This window comes from Chroicocephalus ridibundus, chromosome 9, assembly GCF_963924245.1.
Source record: "Chroicocephalus ridibundus chromosome 9, bChrRid1.1, whole genome shotgun sequence".
NCBI lineage: Eukaryota > Metazoa > Chordata > Aves > Charadriiformes > Laridae > Chroicocephalus > Chroicocephalus ridibundus.
In genome coordinates this window covers 6,543,904-6,562,740 of record NC_086292.1, presented here as the reverse complement: position 1 = coordinate 6,562,740, position 18,837 = coordinate 6,543,904, and the positions used below count along the sequence as shown (strand labels likewise).

The window sequence follows — 18,837 nt, the reverse complement described above, 5'->3', positions numbered from 1 at the left end:
ATGCGTGTGTGTCTGGAGCGTAAAAAGCTCCATCAGGTAAGAACAAGGTTCTCATCATTATTCCAGGAATGGCAGAATGACCCTAAGGTTAAAGTTTTGCACTTGTGAATTTATTATTTTCATGGCTTTTATTAATATTATAAGGGAGATAATAAATCATCAGTGATTGCCAAAGTGGCCAATAATTCAGTGATATTCCTGAAAGTCACTGGCTCCTTTGGAAAAAGTTGACCTTGCTGTCCAAGGCCAAGTTACCCTTCTGTACCTTTATAATGAGTGCCTGTGGATGGAAGCTGCTACAGACTTAGGGGCTTCCATAAGCACTGACAAGCTCAGCGTTCTCATTGCAACCTTCACCCTGCCCAATCTCTGAAGACCATCGTCTTCCAGTGGGATGATGCTCCATGGAACTCTACTGCATCCTTAGTTGCATCTTCTGCAAGAAGGGACACAGGCTGCTCTTCTCTACGCTCTGCATGTATTAACAGACATAAAGCAAGGCCTGATAGAAGCAGTACAGGTCAGAGGGTGCCAGCCCACCATTTGGTTTGGAACTTCTTAGGAAAAGGGATAATTATCATTTCCTGATTTTTTCATCCTGAAGCACAACGAAGTTAAATGACAGTCACCCTTTCCTGCACCTTGCCATAGGCTCCGGTCACTCAGTGTGAAGTCCCTTGTCTGGCACAAAGAACAGGTAGAGGTGGGGAAGGGTTGAGTTTTCAGAGACCTGCAACTGCTTTTCTCCCCAACCTCAGTAAGAAAGATGCAGGGTGGGAATGATTAGGAACAGCCCCTCCTTTCAGGACTGAATCAGCTCAGTCTACTAGAGATCAGATGCCAGTGGTGGACAGCAGCACTGTCCCGTTGCTGATCCCCAAAGCCCTCTCTTTCCTCAGCCAGTATCTATTTGCACAATCTATGTCCCCAGCTCTGTCTCTCCAATACAAGCTGGGACTCCGATCTCCAACCTCGCCAAGCTGCAATGAGCAAACAAAACCCTGCTATTTCCCCCCAGAACACTGCCGGTTAAATGTCATCTGTTGTTCTCTTCCTACAAAAGACATTACAAAACCCCCCTCCCCGGCTCCCCTCCCCAGAAAACATGCTTGCACACACACGTCCGTACCTGCATACACACGCACATACACACACGCAGATGCGCCGCACGCACACGCACACACTCATACAGGAAAAACAGCTTGCAAACTCCTGAAGGTGGAAAAAGGCAACTTGCAAATGTGCCTTTGTTTTTGATAAGCTCCCTCCTCCCCCCCCTCCCACAACCCCACATTGCCCCTTCCCTCCCAAATAATTGCCTCGTCCTCCCCCCTTCCCAGCTCTTCCAAAATAAATATTCTTTTTATTTGTTGGTTTAAAAGATTCTTTTAGGCTTGTAAGCAAGAGAGAGGGAGAGAGAAAAAGAAAAGAGAAATCTCATAGCATGAGAATGAAACCTCATCATCTCATGAATCCATGAAAGAATAAACATGAAGGGGTTAAGAGCAGTGACAGAAGAAAGATTAAAAAAAAGGAATAATACTGAGAAGAGAAAGATGAAATTCAGTAGTGAAATGGAAGTGAGGATAGCGCATTAGTGAGCACAGCCAAAGATAACCTATCCTCCCCACCAGTTTTTGATTCAATTTCTTTAAATCTCCCTCCCCCCCCCATTTTTTAAACTTTTCCTGGTTTTTTTTTGTTGGTTTTTTTTTGTCTTTTTTTTTCTGTCATTTTTTCTTTTTTTTTTCTTTCTTTTTTGGTTTTTGGTGTTTTTTGGTTTTTTGTCTTTTTTTTTTTTTTTTTTTTTTTTACAATGGTTTAAGTCCTTCAGCAGGAAACCAAAATTGAGACAAACACATCCCTCCCTGAAACCAAACCCCCTCCCTTAGACCCTTCTCTCCCTTACCCCCCCAACACTCCGTGGTTCTACATGTGCTGAAAAGAGAAGAGTAAGCTTAGAATAAATCTAATGAACCAAAGGAATAAATGATAATGATAGTAAAGAGTAAAACCCAAACCCAAAAGACCACAACACTCCTGTGTTGTCATTGTCTGAGTGTCTGTCCCTATCTCTCTCGGAGGCTGCAGGCATCAATTTACATAGTACAACCAGTAAACAAGGTTGAAGAATCCAAAGGTGATTGGAAAAATGATTCGTGACCACTTGTCAATGGTGCTGACGTCTGTCAGGTCTGGGATTTTGAGCTTCAGCTTAGATGACCGCCGGCGGAGACGGCAGTTGGCACGGTTGCGGGCCGCGGCATGGTGGGTCAGCGGGACGTGGCGGTCCAGGGTTGGGTGGTGACCAAATCCATCCCGAGAGGCCAGCTGCTTGCGGAACTGGATTCCTGAGCCTTCAAAGGACATGACAGAGTTTCGAGAGTCGCCAACACTGCTCATCATGTCTGTGGCCAGCAGCTCGTTGTTCATCTCCAGAGTGCTGAGGAGGATGTTACCATAAGGGTCAACCTAGAACATGGAAGACAGAGAGAAAGGTAGCAGGGATGTCCTGTGCACGACACACACAGGGGCACACCATCAGGTGTAATTTTGAACTGCTTTCTGTGTAACACCACCACTGATTGGGTCATTTGTGAGCTCTGAACCTGGACTTCTGCATTTTAAAATGTTATCCACTGATGCTGGAATTGAAGGACTAGCCACATGTGCTTGCAGCAAACTTTTGAGCAGGGTAGTGTGATTCTGCCAACACAGTAGGACCAAAAGCCACAGGGGTACTTTTGGGTACACCTGCCCCATGCAAGAGGATGGTCCTGAAGAGACTGGCTTGAGGATGATGACAAAATGATCAAGGAGAAAAGATTCCCAGTAATCACCAGACAGGGGAACTGGAGTTCATCTCTCATGATGAGGAGAAAGGCTGCTCCACAGCTCACCCAGGACTGAATGAACAGTGGAGAGTCTGAATTCTCCTGCCACAATGAAAGAAGGGGACAAACCTGCTCTCTCACCCTCTTCTCCTCATAACGGTGGCGCTCATTGTTGGCCTTGCTGATCCGTTCACTCTGTTTCTTTTGCTGCCGGGGGCCTCGCCCGAAGAATATGTAGTTGACAAAAGCATACTCTAGGAGTGCCAGGAACACGAAGACGAAGCAGCCCATGAGATAAACATCGATAGCCTTGACGTAAGGGATCTTGGGGAGAGTCTCCCGGAGATGGGTGTTGATGGTAGTCATTGTAAGTACCGTGGTGACCCCTGTAAGGAGAGGGTAGGTGCTCTGTTACCGAGGTGGGATGGTTTCCTGAAATGCCACTCTCAGCTTCCCCATCCCTTCTCCCAGCTGGACAACCTCAAGAGGGATGGGAGCAGTGCAACTGGGAAGAAAATTGTCATTATTCTAAGCCCAGTTGCCCAGTACAAATCACTGCAGAAAATAAACCAGCTGCCAACACTGGGAGAAAATGTCAAAGCTGAGTATCATCAGGATGATGGGGATCAACATCCTGTGGACCTTGGTTCTTTAAGTCCTCCCTGATCCTCCGTGTTTCCCTCAGTGTGGTAGGAAGCATTCAGTTTTGCTCTCAGTTTCTCAACCTCTTCTCCCTTTTTTCCACGTCATGAACTCATCAGGCTACCCTGGGCACTACTTAATGCCTTAGTATCCTTGACATGAATTTGTAATCTGCTGTGTCTTTCCAGTGTCATGAATAGGAGAAAGAGTGAAGAGATTCCCTCTTCATGGTGCTCGCTCTTTTTGCCTGCCTCATAGGCTTCTGTCTACATCCTTGACCCCACCAATTCCCACCTTCCTCTCACCAGCTTTACCACTCACTACTTCAATTATAATCTCCAAACACCCCTCCCATGGTTCTCACACTCTCCTTTTTAGGCCTACTCATATTTCCTGCATCTTAAATAAATATTTCTTGGCCTCATTGAACACTTTTTTCCCCATCTACTCAGTGTCCAAGAGCCTGGTGCACCATGATTACTCTCACAGCTTCAGTCCTCTTCTGTGGTTTCTTCTCAGCCTCTTCCCTTCTCTGGACTGTCAGAGTGGCCTCAGATCTGTCTCTTTGACAGTCTTCTGCCAGCTTCAAAGAGATGGCAACGAGCCTTCATGCTTCTTTTGTGGGCAGTAACTTTTCCTCTTCAACCTGTTCGTTTTTTTCCCCACTTCTCTAGCTCAGCTGTGCTGCTTTTCTTACTACCTTGCTGATCTCCTTTTCTTCTAGCATCCCTCCTCCTCATATTTCTGTTGGGAGCTCTCTTAGTCTCCACGACCTCAATTTGCTCTTCTGGTTTCAGCCCTGCCTCTACTGTGATGGCTCTCAAATCTCTCTGGGCATCCTGGACACAGCCCTTTTCACCCTCATCATGTCTTTAGTGTCGTTCCTCATAAAAGATTTAAAGAACTAATTGTCTTCAGTTCACAGAAGACTAAACAGAAGGGGGATATATTTATATACATACAATATATTATATTGTCTATAGTCAGACAGTAGTCTAAAAATCCAGAAATCTGGGGCAAAGAAAGGGGGAATAGAACGTTCTCCATGTCTCCATTAAGAACTGGACAAATTGCAATGGAGACTTAGGACAGAGGCAAAGAAGAGCTTTTTGACTGTATGAGCAGGTAAATCTGGAGATAAAGGTCCCAGAGGAGGCTGTGGATTCTCCTTCCTTGAAGCTTTTTAAGGACAAGTTAGGTAGAGAGCTGTCAGGAACTGTTTAGGGAGAGCTATTCCAGTTCTGATCTACAATGTTTTTCTTCTGTCTTCTCCTTTGAATCCAGATGTCAGCAGATATTCAACAGCTGTGCATCTCATGTCCACCCTTCTGCTTGTACTTTCCCTGTGCCAGAAATGTCTGCCATGGGCTCTTTTTCTTCTCTCACTGATTGTACTCTTGTCAATGCAACTTACCTTTTTAATTTACCATGTTCTTCTTGTTCCCTCCCTGTGTCCCTGCTCCAGAATGTCCAAGCAAGCACAGCCAAATCATCTATTTTATATCTTTGTACAAACCATCCCTCCTCTGAATCTTCTCAAACTCTGTCTTCTCCTAGAGCTAATTTAAACCCCCAAGGTTTTCTGTAAGACCCAGCCTCTACCTATGCTTCATTGCCTCTCTGAGACTTTTCCCACTCACAGATGAAATCCTTCTCCTTCCTTGGCTCTCCAATTTCCTCTGAACTTTCTGTCATGTTGCACAGCCCCATTCTCATATGCCAGCCATCCCCCCTTTCTCCTGTTCCTTCTTCAAAATCCTCATCTGCAGTCCACCCCCACTTCCCTTCTGTTGCTTAAAAGCATTTTTTTCCTCTTACAGGAAAACATTCCTATTTAGGGGAGCATGTGCCTAAGAAGAACTTGGACTTTAACTACTGTTCCACATTTGCATTGGTTATGAAGGTGTTCAGCTACAAAAAGTGTCTGTACGGGGCCTAAACTATCATGAAAATGTGTAATGGCACTTCCTTTTTTTTTTTTCATCTTTTAGCCGTTCATTCACCATTCTTACTACCCTTTGGCCACCCATCCTCAGCATTTATCATCCAACTAACTGGTCCTGGCACACCTGTTGGCTAAGAGGTGCCCAGACTTCTCTTCTTAAGAAAAGAAGTACAAACCAGAGTGAAGGAACTGGCGGGCTCATGGCATGTCAGTCTCATGTCTGAGATTCTGTGACCATTTATGCTTTTGTTGCAGAGCTTAAACTTGCACCCACAGAAATTTATGGTAGAACTTTTACTGATTCAAATAATACATAGTCAAGCTTGGGAAGTACTGATACTTCTGAACAAAAAAAGTAGCTCTTCTGTCTGAAAATTTGAAGTTTGTTCTCAGAAAAAACATCCTTCCTTTGGAACGACAAGTTTGACAGACCTATGCGGCTCGCTTAGCTGATACCTCATAAAGAAAACGGTATTTTCTTTCTTACATCTGTCCTAGCTGATCCCCCTCAAAAAGCCACCTTCTTCAACATATAACGAGAAGGTACATACCCAGTGCCACTCGTGCAGCAGAAGCATCGTAATTGATCCAGAAGGAGACCCAGGACAGGATGGTGATGAGAATAGATGGCATGTAAGTCTGCAGGATGAAGTAACCAATGTTCCTCTTAATCCGGAAACTCAAGGATAAGCGTAGATATGAACCTGTCAATGAGATATTAAAGGGAGATGTTGTTTGAGAGGAGGGCAAAGATGTATTTATGGTAAGAGCTTAGGTTAGGAATTGGAATTTTATTTGGAAAGTGTTCTCAAGAGGCAGGGATAATGAGAAATCTCTCTTTTATTCTTCTTTTGGTTTTGCAGACTCATCAGTTTTCGGAAGGGTGCTCTTCAGTGTCTGCTCACTTGGCGCAGGATATTAAGAAGAAAGGAAACTCTACATAAGTTACGTTATTATATCAGACATCACGGGAGAATGTCTTTTCACTGCTGAAATTGCTATTGTGGTACGTGCCAGTTTGATACAGGCTTACACAGGAGACTTTAACACTATATCTGGATGCAGTGAGATGATTTTCCAATGTTTCATGTGCTAGCTTTTCCTCCAAACAGCAATGAAGATCTGAATCGTATTTTTCCCATGCTGTTCTAAAAATGGGTTATGGTCAGACTGGGCAAATTCATATGCAAATAGACTACTGTTAGTTAATCTAATTTTTTTTTTTTTCCCCCAAGTTGTTGCAACTTCCTCCTAGTCTTTTAGCAAACCTAACGGGGATAGTGATGACAGTAAGTATTTTACAGTCCTTCCACTGGAGCAGGGTCATTTCGACAGGGACAAAGCAGGGCCTCTCTCATTGCTGTGAAACAGTCCAAGTCATTCCTCCTTCCCACCTCTGTCCCTTAGGCAACACAGCAGCCTGAAATATGGGTGTAATCGTGGGCTGGCGGCTAAAGTAACAGGAGAACAACAGTCTTTAATGATCAAGGAGGTATACTGGGAAAAAGGAGGTTATGTTGTCTCACCATTACGTGCCATTTGCATAGCGTGAACACAGTATTCCACCAATCTTTTTTTTGAAGGTCTTTCTTACCTATTTAGACTGCAAACTTCTTTTGGAGGAATACCGCCTCTTGTTGTGGGTCTCTAGATTACCATTGCAATGGGACCCTGCTCCCAGCGCGCCCCCGAGGCACTGTTGTAACAACATCACCATCTGCCACTGCCACTCATAGACTCTAGCTGTGATTTCATGGCATTTCAAAAATTGTCCTATTTAACAGGTGTGTGGCATGCTGTTTCGGCAGTGAACTCCATGCCAGATCAAAGTGAAGACAGAAACCAAAATCCAAACCCCTACAATTTTCCAACTGGCAATATCTGAATCTTCCAAAATATTCCCTCCAGATCTCTTTGTTGCCATGGACAGGTGGGGTTGCATCATTTCATAGACCACTTTCTTTTCAACTCATCCATTCTTCTACTCACTATTGCACCTACATTATCTTCGAGAGCCCATTGCAAACCACATCAAAATAAGGTCGGGCTGAGAACCTTCTAAAGAGGTTCTGTTTTGATCTCAGTTGGTGTTTTGACTAAGAAATGAGAAAAACTGCAGCAAAAAAACCAAGATCCCAGTAAGTCTCTGAAGAGAAGTAGCCAAATAAAAAACTGAACTTGGTGGGCATAGAAGACGTCTCTTTTCCAAAGGAACAGTCCCCTAAGTTGAAGCCTAGATCCTGTTAGTTTCTCAGCAACTGAATCAAAGGAACAACCACATTGATGTTGATCAGCAGAAGGTTTGCAGATTCCTATGCATCCCTTCAGCAGAGACTCACCGGTGGTGAAGACCACTTCCCTGCTGACCAGCCTCTGCTCAATAATGGTGAACTGGGGCAGTTCTAGCACCTCCATCCCCGTGACAGCAGAATCATTTCCTTGCCAGAAGAAGACAATGTCATCAACCGTGTAACCATCTGCAGAGATGAAGAAGCACAGAGAGAGAACTAAGCTGACAAGCTGGAGCAGATGACACCCCCATTTTCGCTAAGGTGGTATGGAAGAGGATCCAAAGGAAAGCCCACACCATCAGATAGCAAGCATAGCCCCTCCCTGCTGACGTGCTTTTCTTTTCTTCAGCTGAGCTTGGCAGTACAGTCCCCAGGAGAAGGCGAAAAAAACGGTCAGAACTCCCAATTCTGTCTAGAATTCAGCAGAAAAAGGTGAGAAGCAGCCCATCAGACCTTGACTCGCACTACATGATCTCCATGGCTGACATGACAGGGACTTGTGCATCAGAAGCCTCTGTCAAATGCACCAAACACGGCATTTCGCTTTCCAAAAACTGCCTCCTTTAACCAGAAGGGGGAGACCACACAATATATTCTGATGGGGAACAGGTAAACAGAGCATCCAAGTATTAAAAATTCCCAGAGAGAAAAAGATTTACAACAGCAGCTGAAAAGAAATTTGAACATCAGAGCATCTCCCTCTTCTTAGTACTCTCAGTCAAAATTTGGAGCCGGGAAGTGGATGGAGTCTCTGAGATGGGGCTTTTACCAAGTGCTGGCTGAAAAGAGCAGTAATGGGAAAAGAGAGGAAGGGGGGTCAGGCTGGTAACAAATTCTCATGCCTTGCATTTCTGGGTAATGGATTTATTACCTCAGCCAAGGGTACAGCCTCTTACTTCAACCCCAAACCATACATGCCAGACAGGGCTGCACGGGCTGGAGGCGCTGAGGAGCCCAAAGCCACAGTCCCGGGAGACTCCCCAGATGCTCTGGACTCATGGGGAATGAGGCTCAGGGGACAAAATCATGCAGCTCATCATGTGTGATGTTCACAGCCCTGCCCGTTGCCCCTGTGGGCAAGGATTCATCTCCGCTTGAAAATTAATGCCACTTGTGGCAAGCTGGGTTTTGAAGCACTGTGGCTCTTGCTGCACAAGGGGTGGCCTCTTATTCTAAGCAAAGTGCAGAGCTGCATGGGATCACCTCTGCGCGCAAAGGAACAGTAAGATACGTACAGGTTTTGGCACGGCATGGTGCAAGGCTTCCTTTAGAGCATGAACTTCACCTATGCCCACAGACAGCTTTTACTCACAACCTGCTCTGCAGCACAACAGCCTGCCTTATCCACAAGCCCTGGCAGCAGAGAGGCAGTTGGCTAGCGATACCCAGCAAGGCAAACACCCGCTAGGGAGGGCTGCCACCAAACCCAGCACCAGTGTATTAGTGGGATCAGGGGAGTGAAGAGCTGTTGAACGTGCCGTGGAGGAAAGGTTCTCCTACCTAGCCTTAGGGACCAAGGGTTACCCCAGATCCGAGGTGAACCTTCGAGAATGGTGTCATCCTGCAGCTCCTGAGTGGTCAAAGAGCTGAGCAATGTGGTCTCATCTCATAGCTGACCCTGCTTGGAGCTGGGGGCTGGACTAGAGACACCCTGAGGTCTCTTCCCAAACTGAATTATTTGATGACTGCGTAGTCTCCAAGCCCACATCCTGCACTCTCAGTCATTTCTGCGCTTATTCATGGGTGCTAAAAAATAATAACAATCTTCCAAATGGCATGCCAGATCTGCTTCTGATGTAAATCAGCTAAGCCACCGCTCCACCTCCTCCTGCCATGGCATGCTCCTGCTCCCAAGGCAGTAAGTGGTAAAGCACCCACAAGCCCACGGAGACTCAGGACCCTTATGTTATCATCTCATCTTCTGCAGACGCTGGGGTGTCACAGGCTATTGCACTGTACCCCAGCTTCGTGCAGAGGAACTGGTGTTTGCATCTGGCTGCAGCATCTCTCCCAGAGCACTGAGACCAAGTGTGGAAAGCAGCAAGAAACAGCCAAGCCCCCCACTCCTCCCGGTGGTTGATTCCAGCGGCTCAAACGCTCTCGCAGCTAAAAACATCGTGTATGATTTTACATTTGAATTCATCTGGCTCAGGCTTTGAGACTCTGTTGGTTACTCTGAATTTTCCTAGGAGGTTACCGAGCCCTTTCCACCCAGCGCTCCCCTTCTGCAGAGGTGCACCCAGCCTGTAAACAAGTCACCTCGCCACCTCCTTTGCAGTAAACAAACCAGATTGAGCTATTGAGGTTTCTCGCTGCAAAACATCTGCTCTAGCCCTTGAACCACTTTTTAGCGTCTTTTCTCAACCTCTTCCGATTTCTCAACTTCCTCTCTACATTTTGGCAACCAAATATAGACAGAGCCCCTTTCCCCGTCTCACCAGCGACATGTTCAGAGGCCAATCGATTCCCTGCTCTGACTCACGGCTCCCCTGGTTTATATAACCAAGGCTCACTCCAGCCCTTTATGACAGAGCCCCGCTACGAAACCTCCAGCAGCGATGCTCGGGGCTGCCAGCCCTTCTTCCTTTCCCCCTGGTCGATACCCGTGCGGGTACCAGTCCCTCAGTCTGGCAGCCTGGCCCGCGCTCCCGCACCCAGGCACAGACCTCCGCATTTAGCTGTATTCAAATGCATTCTGGATGTATTCAAATTGGGAGGTATTCAAATGTGCAGCGAGCGAGCCACGCAGACTGCTATCTTCATCATCCACAAATTTAACAGCAGTGACTTCAAATTTACTTCCTGATCAGCAATGAAAATGTCAAATTACAGTAACTAATTTTAGGAGATCTCGCAGTTAACTAGCTCTATTCCATTTATTCTATGACCTGCTGGTATTGGGTACCAATTTTTTGTATTTTTTTTTTTATTTATTATGGCATTATGCAATATGAAATCAAACATGTTTTTCAGGAAGCCATTTTTTAAAGTGATTCTAAAGGGAAAGGTTGTTCTGTCTAAAAATAAATGCTTCGCTTTGATTTCTAGCTTTAAAAAGAAAACCAAATTTCCATTTTACTTCTAAAAAGTAAAAGAACTTTCACAAAGACAAGTCATTTCAACCTGAAATATCATAAAGTATTGATACGACGTCTTAAAACGTCAGATTAACAGCCTGTTTGCTGCCTGCCTCCTCAGGCTTTTGTTGAATCCTGGCACACAGGTAGGCAGGGGTATATGTGGTGAGGGCTATTTTTGGGACGGAGGGATGGGATCAACAGGCACCACCAACCCTGGCTTATCTCCTGAAGGTAAGTGCGTGCCCCGAGATGCTGCGGGGAAGGAGACCCAGCTGCCCGCTGCAGCTTTACAAACCCAGAACACCTGCACCACAAAACGGCTATTTTGGTGGGTTTGTTTCTGTATTTTTTATATATATATAATTTGTTTTTTAAGCCAGCCGTAAAAGGACTGTTATTTCAGAGTTGCGTGGACTTGGAAGCAAACAAAATGGAACCCTACGGATTTCCAATGTGCAAGTGTGTAAAAGACAAAAGCTCTGAGGAAGGAAACGATTGAATCTCTTCATCTCTGCGCGGATCTTAGAAATATCGTAAGGAAACGTAGCTTCGGCTAACAAATTGGCTTGACATGTCCCATTAAGAACAAAATCGCAACATGGGGAGCTGCGGGTAATTCTCTGCCTTCTGTTTTCTTGGTCGTACTGTAAACTATTCTCAAAATGCTAAGGAGTGCCAGAAATGACATGTCATTAGTGCCTCCGGCAGGACCTAATTTACATCCCATTACCCGCCACGCCAAGTGCTGCGATGGCTGCGCATCCCGAGCAACCCGAGGGGCGAGCGGGAAGGGGGCTCCTGGGCGCAGGCAGGGCTGGTAAGGCAGCACGGCGCCTTCCAACGATGGATGCTGTGGGACCTCTTTTATGAAAAAAGCAATTCTCTGATAATCACCACTGAAGCTGCATCATCATTACTGTAAGATCTGCTGCTCTGGACCGCTCCTGCGGGGATACTGCGGTGCATTTTTATGAGGGAGAGCCGGACCTCCTCCGCCAGCGCGGTCAGGAGAGGCTTTCCATGGGAGTCAAGGGAAGATCCAGGTGGGGAAGGATTGAAGGAGCACTCGGGTCCCACCTCGCATGTAGAGCGAGGGCAGTCTCCCCGGGCTTTTCTTAGGGATAAAGGAGGCTTCCACCACCCCCCTGAGGCGAGAGCGGTTCTGATGCCCAGCCTGCTGCTACGGCTCTGTTTTCCCGGGCATTTCACCCACAAGGTCCCCTCAGGATGTAGTTTGGATGAGGCAGCCTGGTCCTGCCCCAGGGGACATCCTTTGGTAGGACTGGCCTGTAACACCCCTGGGAGGCATCCCGCGAGCGGGGAGCTGTGGCTGGGGCGGGTGGCATCGGGTGGCACCGCGTGGCGGAGGGCGGGCGTGAGGCATACGCACAGCTCTCGATCTCCAGCGTGCAGTTCTGCTGGTCCAGGGGGTACCTCCGCAGGTCCATCATGCATGCGGCCGTGGTGGTGATCCTGAAAGGGGAAGGGAGAAAAAAATATATCAGTTGTGTGGTTTTTGTTACCAAAAAAAAAAAAAAAAAAAAAAAAGGAGAAATGAAAGGCAGATGTGAAAGTCAGGCAGCATTTGGGGCCGCTGTTTCCCTGGAAACCAGGGAGATCCGTGGTGGGAGGTGTGCGGGGCTGGGGGCTGGATGCTCACCCTCAACTGCACAGCTTAAACCCTTCGTGACTCACGTCAGCCAGGCAGTATCTCTATTAACGTGGTGGGGAGGGATTTGTGTTCCTCCTCTGTCTCTCCCTTGAGAGAAACAAAGAAACCGCGAGCAGGCAGAGCTACGGGCAGGGGGAAAAGAGGAGAGGCATGTCAGTTTGTAAGGTGGAGACAGCCGACACGTGTCCGTAAAACAGAAGATGCATTGATTAAATTGCCCAGCAACGATCTATGGAGAAGAATAGCTGCCCAGATTATCACCCCTCTTTCCTCCTGAGTTGCCCCAATGGCCCTACCTGCAGCCCCCCACCCACACGCTCTTCATCACACCCACTTGGGCACTGCCAAATTGAAGCCCCCAGACCCCATCGACAGGGCCCTTCTGCTCCTGCGGGCACGGCCCTGCTAATGAGCTGCTCTTGCACAACCCATTGATGAACCGAGTAATGAAGATTCATGAAAGACACATGGGGGTATGTGTGTGTGCATCCCCCCCGAAAAATAAACATGGGGAGAGGATGAGGGTCGGTGTTGCTTTGGGGGTGTCAGGGCAGGAGGTGGGGACAAAGCGGCACGGTGCCTGCAATAGGGTTCACGTGAGGGTGCGAGGAGGGTTTATGTGTGTTACATGTTGTACGTGAAGGAGCATCGCTCTCCGGGATGGGGAATTTTGGGGTGGGATAGACGAGGGAAGGGGGCATGAAGCAGGGACAGCAAATCGCCAGCTAACTCGCCAGCCTGGCAACACCACCCTGGAGTTAACAGGCTGTCCTTATTTCTCAAATATATTGCTCCCCTCGCCCTTTAATGCAGTTTTCTTCCTGTCCAATGTATGTGTGCAGAGTGCTAAAGAGACGGGGGGAGAGACTGGTGCATTTCCCCCTCTTTTTTTCAATTAACCATCTGGAAGGCATTAATCAAGCTACACATTTTTTACTGTGTAGGCATAACCAGTGAACTGTTAACGAGAAAGCTTTATCTTCTGAGCCCCGTGGCCTGGGAGAGAGAAAAGAGAGGAAAAAAAGAAAAACAAGAAAGCAGAGAGGATGAGATGGCGAACCCGCAAAAAAAAAAAAAAAAAAAAAAGAAGGTGGGGAAAAAAAAAAAAAAAAAGGAAAAACCATCAATGATAGAAAAAGAGACCAGAAAGGGGGAGATCGGGCGAAGCTGGACAGCAAATTGGAAAGCGGGGGGGGGGGGGGGGGCAAGCAGATTGGAAGCGGGGGGGGGCAAGCAGCCGCGGGGGAGGGCTGCCCCGGCGGGGGTATCGGGGCGGGGGCTGCAGCGGGGCGGGCGAGCGGCCCCGCAGAGCTGCTGGCTCTTTAAGAAATCTCGTGTGCTAAATTTATCTCTCCGCTGTCTGTGAAGACTGTTTGTAGGAGATGAAGCCTTGAGGAGAGCCTTTGCCACTGCCTGCCGTGCTATAAATAGATCCGAAGAGACGGAGGGAATTTATATATATCCTCACTGGGTCTAGAGACAACATTGCAACTGCCCTCTCTCGGAGCAGGGGGCCCAAGCGAGCTCTTAACCCTTTTATCTGTAACGCGGTTGGGGTGGAGGAGAAAGCTCAGAGGTGGTGGTGGTGGGGGGAAGGAGAACAGGACAGGAGCCACTTCAAAATTACCACCATGGCGTTGGGATTGCGTGTGTTGCTTTTACCGCCTCCCGGTTTGGCATGTCTAGGGGGGCTGCTGGAAAAGCAACGCCTCTCCCGCCCCGCTGCAGGGTGGCTGGGCACGGGAGACCACGGTGGAGGAGCAGATCCCAAGCACACCTGGGGGGAGCTGCCCCTTGCCAGGAAAGCCCGGAGTGGCAGGTGCAGAGTCCATCCTAGCCAGGCACTGAGACCAAAGAGTCACGAACGGGTATGACTCATCCCCCTATGCCGCACACGGCATATACTGTATATATTATACTGCACCCGTGGGAAATAGCGGTTACAAATGCGTTTTCCTGTTTTCCCTAAAGTGTGAGATGCAAAAATGTATTAAATGAAAATTTTCCACCCCATTTGTGGGACCCTGCGGGCCAAAACCTTTCCATAGCGTCCATCCCGAAATCGCAGCCTGGCTAGCTAACTTGGCCACACAAAGGACATCCAGGGGAAGCCTTTTCTGCTTCAAGAGGGACCTTCTCGCCTCTCGACAGGATTTGCTTATCACCTGCAGTGCTGGTTGGAAATGCAGAGCACGACACAGTGAGCTATGGCTACCACGCTCCATGCGCCAAATCCTCCTCACGCTTAACAGCCAGCATAAATCCAGAGCCACTCCAGTGATTTTTGCAAGATCACACCAATTTATAGCGGCAGAGATTTACATCAGGGCAGAATTTAGCCCTGTTGATTCAAAAATTAGAGAACCTCGGGACAGGTGGGACACAGAAAGGAGGAAAACAACATTAAGAGGGTATCTGTCCACAAAAGCCAGATGATTTCTCTTCCCTTCCAATTAAAGGGCAGGTGTATCCACACTGTAGAATTCAGCGTCCTCCAGAGGTATCCCAGTTGGCTGCAGGTCCCAAACTCCTGGTGATCTGCCCACGTGACGCTGCTCGGGCAGGTGAGAATTGGGACCAGGTAGGGTGAAGGTTTTGTTCTGTTTTCAGAGCAGAGGTAGCACAGCCGCAGGTGTCTCTCCTGGGCTGTAGCCACCTGCTCCTCTGGAGCATTTCAGCTGCGGTGCCGTACCCACAGTGAGGTGCTCCTGGTAAGCCCAGGGACACCAGCACCACAGGAGCACCTGGATGCGGGGCTCCTGCAGCATGACAAGATGCAAGGGGCAGCTGGCCTGGGGCACCAGGTTCAGCTCAGATTCTGCCTCTGGGCTTCCTGAACCCTCATAAACCAGCCCTACGTGGGATAAAGAAACTGGTACCCCAGAGAGGAAGGAGGTATTTAATTCTTTAGACTTCAAATCTCAAAAAGCATCCTGGACACCAGCCTCCCTACCCCTCCCAACCTCCATACCCCTGCTTGAAGTCCGTGGGTGACCCACAGCACCACAACCTGGTCACTGCTTTATACAGCACCTGCCACTGTTGGTGAAATGTCCATCTGTGGCCTCTGTGACTGACTGAACATTTACTTGGCTCCCAGAGAGGCCAACAAGAGGTTTCTCTAGCTCCTTTGGTGGCTGTGTACTACTGGGGAGGTGGGACTCAGAAAGGGATGAGAGGCTCCACGCACCTCTCGCGGCCAAAGGGGAATGGGAGCAAAACTCAGGCACCCCAGCAACCTTGTGGGGTCACAGAACATGCCATCTCTGGTCCAGAAGTCCACAGGACCAAGCTCTGCCTCGTGCTATGATGGATATAAACGTATTGCTTTGATACGCTCTGAGCTGTTGTGTGAAGGGATGTATTTGTTTGGCATATAGAAGACAGCATGGGGAGGACCAGATGGAGGGATCGATGGGGGGAACTGATTCTAAGGAGCTCTTGGGTGTCTCAACAGGGTTAATAGGCAATAAAGGTGGAAGGAAATTGAGAGGTGGAAAAATGAGGAGAGGATCAAAGAGGGATGACGGCACGTGCAGTGATGGGGGAGGCAGGAGTGAGGATGAGAGACAGGAGAGCGGATAGGGCAGGACAGGAGGCCATTGGGGTAAGGGAACAGAGGAGAGGGATCAGGGGAAGCAAGGGGTAAAGCAGCCTGGGGAAGGAGAGCTGGAGAAGAACGAGAGGTTAAAAGACAGAAAGCAGAGGAGGAATGGGTACTCACTCTGTGAGAAAGGAGATGAGGAGACAGAGAACAAACCATTGCTCTGCAAACAGCTCTAGACACGGCACACTGCCTCCAGGAGACGCGACCAAAGTGAAAGGGAGCAGGGAGCGCGGGGGCCGGAGGGAACGCCGGGGAAGGATGCCACCTTCCCCGTGGCGTTAGCAAGAGGCGCTGGCGCCCGGCCAGGCTGTGTCTTCTCCCTCCCCCTCCTCCTCTCCCCACCTCCCTCCCCCCTTTTTAAATTCAAAAATTTGTGTGGTGTGAAATTTCATCTGCTTTGACGGCGATTCACAGAGACGCTGCCCATCGGAGGGGAGAGGCTCGCCTGCGCTCTGCACGATGCGCTCAATGAAGCGGTCCCGCTCCCTCCAGCTGCCAATCCCGGCCACCACCACCACCCTCCATCTCCAGCTCACATTCCCCTTTCCTCCCTCAATCTCTGCCCGCTCTGTGGGCCTCCGGGACAGCCCCCCTCACATGTCACAACCTTTACACCTCCTTCCCCTCAGAAAACACATACATGCCCTTGCCCTAATCGTTTCTCCCGAGGTCTGTAGGCAGTCGTGCTATCAAGCAGCCAAGTCCTCGCTGCCCTGCCACTACACAGCGGCAGGTGGACACAGTTCATGGTGGGGGGATACAGGGCTGTGGAGAAACCACCGTAGATCTCAAAAAAAAAAAAAAAGAAGAAAAAAAAGGAAAAAGTGGACATGCATTCATGAGATGTTGAGAAACTCTGGCAGGCTGTGGGCTGATGGAGATTCCCCTTCTCTGCCAGCACCCAGTGGGTCTAAGCAGAAGCCAAAGTAGCATGGATACCTCCCTCTGGAGAGCATCCTTCAACCCCAAGAGAAGTAGAGACCATCTCTAGCAAAGCAGCCACGAAGCTTTAAGTCACACAGGGTGAGTGCTAGGTCTGTTTGTTACAATGAGGAAAGCTCTGACCACCCGAAGCTTGTATTGACAAAGCAGATGCTGGCACAGAACCTCAGCCTGCTGTCCCTCCGCTGCTGCCTGCTCTGCCAGCTGAACCCGGCAGTAGCAGAGGACTGTCCCGCCACAGCTGCAGCTCAAAAGGGGATGCTCAAGTTTCTGCAAACCATCGGTCCTCCACAAATACTTCAGTTCTCTGACATGAACACCAACAGCCGTTTCATTCGCTCTCTGATCCTCCTCATCACTGTTTACTTATTAATGGCTTTTTCTGTCTTATTTAGAATGATTATATAAGTTCACAGACACGGAGCAGCACAGAGCTCCGACCTGCTATTAAAACCTGCTGCGGTTGAGTGTCTTCTTTCCATCTCCTCCTCATCCTGTTGCTGGCCGCCTCCAAGGTAGCTGCCCTTTCAGCTCCTGCCCTGGTCAGATCACTCCCTTCCAAACTTCACCTCTGAAGGCCCTCAGCCACCTGTTCATCCTCTAGATCATCTCCAGTGCATCGGGAGAACCAAATTGACCAGCTACAAGTGGAAGGGGCAAAAGATTACTTCCCCAAAATACCATCTGAATTCAAAAGGAGCAGGTCCAGACTCTCTGAGGAGGACTGGGTGGGAGAGAAGGGAAGACTATTACCTTCAAGGGGTTCCTAAAGCAAGTGGGGTTCCTTTCTCCTTAAGCTCATCCTTACAAAATAAACTACTGCACTGCCTACATCATAATTGCGTCTATACCAACAAACCAAACATGCCTGGTGCTGGTTTCTGAGGCCAGTGTCAATTGGTGTGGAACAGCCTGTGTCTACACTTTAATTCTTACCCTGCAGAAAAAGGGTCTGGCTGCATGCAAAATGCCTATTGACAATGGTCACCAGCCTTGGCCGTGCTCTAATTGGGAAATGCTCAAGAGACTGTTCGTGGACACAGACCAAACCCAGGAAACAAACTGAGTACGTGGGCTGCTGATATCCAGTGCCCAGGAATGTTCCCTGATACTTTTGGCTTCAAAATGACGCGGCCTAAAATTCAGTATGGGTGAGCCTAGGAGGAGTATAGCACAAATGCCCCCAACCATTGCCTCCCTAATTGAGGGGGAGACAGGGCCAGCAGTTCAGGAGCTCACCCTGTTTTGCAGGTATGGATTAAGTGTCATTATGCAGAGACTAACACAAACACTCTCACAGAAAAACATAAACGTTTAAGTTGCTGGTTGCAACTTCTTGGATTTCAGATCTCCCGAGAAGCTGAAGATGCTCCTGCCCCCCCCCGGGATACGGACTCCCAAAGCTCACAGCGGTTTGCAGCAATAGCGAGAACGGATGGAAGGAGCTTGGGTTTTGCAGGACTTGTGCAGGCTCGCCCCAAGGGGCAAGTTAGATTCGTAAGGGAATTCTGGTGCCTAAGAGGAGAGAGAGAGAGGCAAAATTGCTGTTTTGCTGAATGTGGGGAAAAAAAAACAAAATTGAATTTTTACTCCGTACATTCTCAGTGTCAGTCATAAAAACATGCTGGCAAATGTCACCTTCTGCCTGGCAGTAAGCACAAACTTCGAAGGGCCTGGAGGGATTTATACACCCGTGGTGAATTTTGCCATTCTTTTAACATGGTCTGATCTTTGCAAACTCCTGGAGGTCATGTTAAAACCAAGAGCAAGGCAAGGATATGGAATATTTTCCCCTTGTGTCTGTTTGCCTAAAACTGACTCCAT

The 18,837-nt window shown here is 48.4% G+C and overlaps 1 protein-coding gene across 2 annotated transcripts in view; it reads right to left on the bottom strand.

Annotated features, from left to right (window-relative positions):
• Positions 1-1,897: 1,897 nt before the first annotated feature.
• Positions 1,898-18,837, bottom strand: part of LOC134521085 (gamma-aminobutyric acid receptor subunit beta-4) — a 75,463-nt gene continuing 58,523 nt past the window's right edge. The window contains exons 5-9 of one of the 2 annotated variants that reach the window (XM_063347181.1): positions 12,183-12,265; positions 7,761-7,898; positions 5,973-6,125; positions 2,964-3,220; positions 1,898-2,472 (exon numbers count right to left, since the gene is read on the bottom strand). In XM_063347181.1, the coding sequence (XP_063203251.1) occupies positions 2,095-2,472; positions 2,964-3,220; positions 5,973-6,125; positions 7,761-7,898; positions 12,183-12,265 (1,009 nt within the window). In that variant the 3' untranslated portion in view covers positions 1,898-2,094. The remainder of the gene's footprint in view (positions 2,473-2,963; positions 3,221-5,972; positions 6,126-7,760; positions 7,899-12,182; positions 12,266-18,837) is intronic. The other variant, XM_063347182.1, reaches the window with a different exon arrangement.